Source organism: Drosophila nasuta, chromosome X (genome assembly GCF_023558535.2).
Source record: "Drosophila nasuta strain 15112-1781.00 chromosome X, ASM2355853v1, whole genome shotgun sequence".
NCBI classification, from domain to species: Eukaryota; Metazoa; Arthropoda; class Insecta; order Diptera; family Drosophilidae; genus Drosophila; species Drosophila nasuta.
The window spans coordinates 10137422-10139846 of NC_083459.1; the positions used below are offsets into that span (position 1 = coordinate 10137422).

General features: G+C 34.4%; 1 protein-coding gene across 2 annotated transcripts; it reads left to right on the forward strand.

Annotated features, from left to right (window-relative positions):
* The first annotated feature begins 634 nt into the window (after window positions 1-634).
* On the forward strand, window positions 635-2208 carry LOC132796768 (trigger factor-like). Of its 2 annotated transcripts, none has more exons than XM_060808041.1 (2): window positions 635-773; window positions 1587-2208. In XM_060808041.1, the coding sequence occupies exons 1-2, from the start codon at window positions 743-745 to the stop codon at window positions 1733-1735; spliced, it is 180 nt and encodes a 59-aa protein (XP_060664024.1). In that variant the 5' UTR covers window positions 635-742; the 3' UTR covers window positions 1736-2208. The 2 variants fall into 2 exon arrangements, with proteins under 2 accessions (XP_060664024.1, XP_060664025.1); XM_060808042.1 differs by having other exon boundaries at window positions 1602-2208.
* The last annotated feature ends 217 nt before the right edge of the window (window positions 2209-2425 follow it).

The following is a 2425-nucleotide window of genomic DNA, read 5'->3' on the forward strand; positions in this document are numbered from 1 at the left end:
CATTTATTTTAAAATCTATTATTTATATGGTTATTTTAATCTTATTAATTAATTGAATAAATAATTGAAATAATCAGAAAGTAATTAAATAAAATCTACAGCATACAAAAATATTAAAATGTTGTTTTTTTTTATTGGCAAATTTATGGCAAATATTTTTGTTACACATTTATTAAATAAATGGAGAAAACATCAATTAACTTTTGTAAGAGATATTTAACATTAATTAAAAAAAATAATAATGAAAATAATAATAGTTAAAATATCTATTTACTGATATTTGGATTGTAATTTTTTGGAGCAATAGTTTTGTTTCCTTTCTGATAGTAACACAAGACTTGAAATTAATTTTGTTATATTTATTATAACATGAATTCTAAAAAGAGATTTTTTGAAATGCTTTTAAAAAACAAAGTCACATATTAAACCAAATATTAAATGTTATTGTATTTAGTTGTCAATTCTTACGACTTCTTTTTATACATATAATTTATTTTATTTTATTTTATTTGCTATACATCAATATCAAAGTATTTATTTACTTTTTTATATTGTATTTTTTTTGTCCTAATTAAAAACTTTTTTAAATTGATTATTTATTTATGTCTCCTTAGTAACCTTTGCTATTTTTTCTTTCATTTCATTCAGCAACAACTCATTTACAAATATCCCCAATGAATTATTATTTTGAGAGACTGCAGCTCAAGTTTCCGTCAGATAGGAGAGAAGAACAAAAAATGTGATGGCTAAAATGAAAGTCGATGCGAGGGCATGTGAGTTTCATCATCAGCCTCGGATTATTATTTGTGCTGTGGCAGCAGCAGTTTCATTTACCTTTCAGCATAATCTTTTCAACTTGCCACTTGCCTCAATCAAGCAAACCGACCGCATTCCCCCGCCCTCTGTCCACCATCCCTTCAGCTTCAGTTCGTTCCTCGACTATGATAATATATGACTTAAGAGTACGTGCAGGCGACGTGTTTGAGATTGTTGTTTCGTTGCTGCTGCTGATGAGTTTGTGGCGTTGCATGCCCCACAGCTGTGCGCCTAGAAGCACGCCATATAATTTTCCCATTTTTATAGTGCACCTCTGGCTCAGCAGCAGCAGAAGCAGAAGCAGAAGCAGCAGCAGCACTCGTTGCACACACGTGTCGATGAAGTTTTCTGCTGACAATGCGCGCGCGTTGTTTTGTTTCAGGCAACAAGCAGCAAGCAGCAAGCGACATGCAGCTTGCCACTTGAAAAGTTCCGCTTAAGTGCCGTCAGTCTCTGTCCGTCTGTCTGTCCGTCTGTCTGTCCGTCTGTCTGTCTGTCTGTCAGGTAAGACAGCAGAGCCGCATCGAAACGCGCAAAATTTCGCAACAGTTAGACGCAGACGTCGCTTGATTTCATTTTTGCTTGGCTTGGCGCTGCACACTTCAATTTGCATATCCATGCAGAATGAGAGATTCATTTGCGTCCTTGCTATTCATTTGGATGCTGCGCCGAGCGCCAATTTCTTTACCTTACTTTCTTAGTCCAACACACGCACACTTCACACACCACCTATATGTATGCTATATACACTTATGTTCAATTTTCAATAGCATTGGCAATTGCAGTTAAACTTCTGCATTTGATTGACGCCCATGATGCAGAACAGGACAACGACGATGAGGACGATAAGGACGATAAGGACGAGAAGGAGAACGTTGACGAGGACGCTGACGACAGCGCTTGGAACTTATGTTGCTGATTTTGGTTTTGCCAGTTGACGTTGATGTGATACATGTGTGCACATATGTGGTCTCTCTCTTCTCTTTCCTTTCCTCTCCTCTCCCCTACATTCCTTCTCTCGCTCTCTTCACGCTGCTCACTGAAAATGCCATTTAAATAGCTCGAGGCCAGGGCCTTTTAATGCTGATGCTGAAAAGCAGCAGCAACGTGATTCACAACAACGATTTGCTGCTGCTGCAATGCAAACAAACTCAACGAGTCGATATCCTACATAACTTCGGAAAAATAATAAAAATCAGTGAAATCAAATAAAGGTAGAGAAACATTGGAATTTAAATAAGTAAAGTTAGCTTTGAATTATGCTAATTAATAGATGCAAACTTTATTTAAGTGCATGTTCCAGATATGGTCTGACAATTTAATCAGTGTAAACTCAGTATATATTAGAAATTAAATCGTTAAAATAATCATGGAAATACGTTAAAAAATATACTAAATGTTAAATGGATAAATAATGTATTATCATTAAATAAAGCAACAGATAACCTAAAAGCTGAATAAAAAGAAGAAATGGAATTATGGCTGTAATAAAGTATTAAGAATGTTGAAACAATTTAAGAAATTAAATCATTGAAGCTATATTTGTATAACTTTGATAAGTAGAATAAAGAAAAAGCTCCTAAGGTAATGAGAAATATCTATAAAATTA

Coding starts and splice junctions, on each gene's coding strand:
- LOC132796768 (XM_060808041.1), top strand. CDS start 743: ATGGCTAAAATGAAAGTCGATGCGAGGGCAT. Junction 774..1,586: donor GAAAGTCGATGCGAGGGCAT/GTGAGTTTCATC, acceptor AATTTTCAATAG/CATTGGCAATTGCAGTTAAA.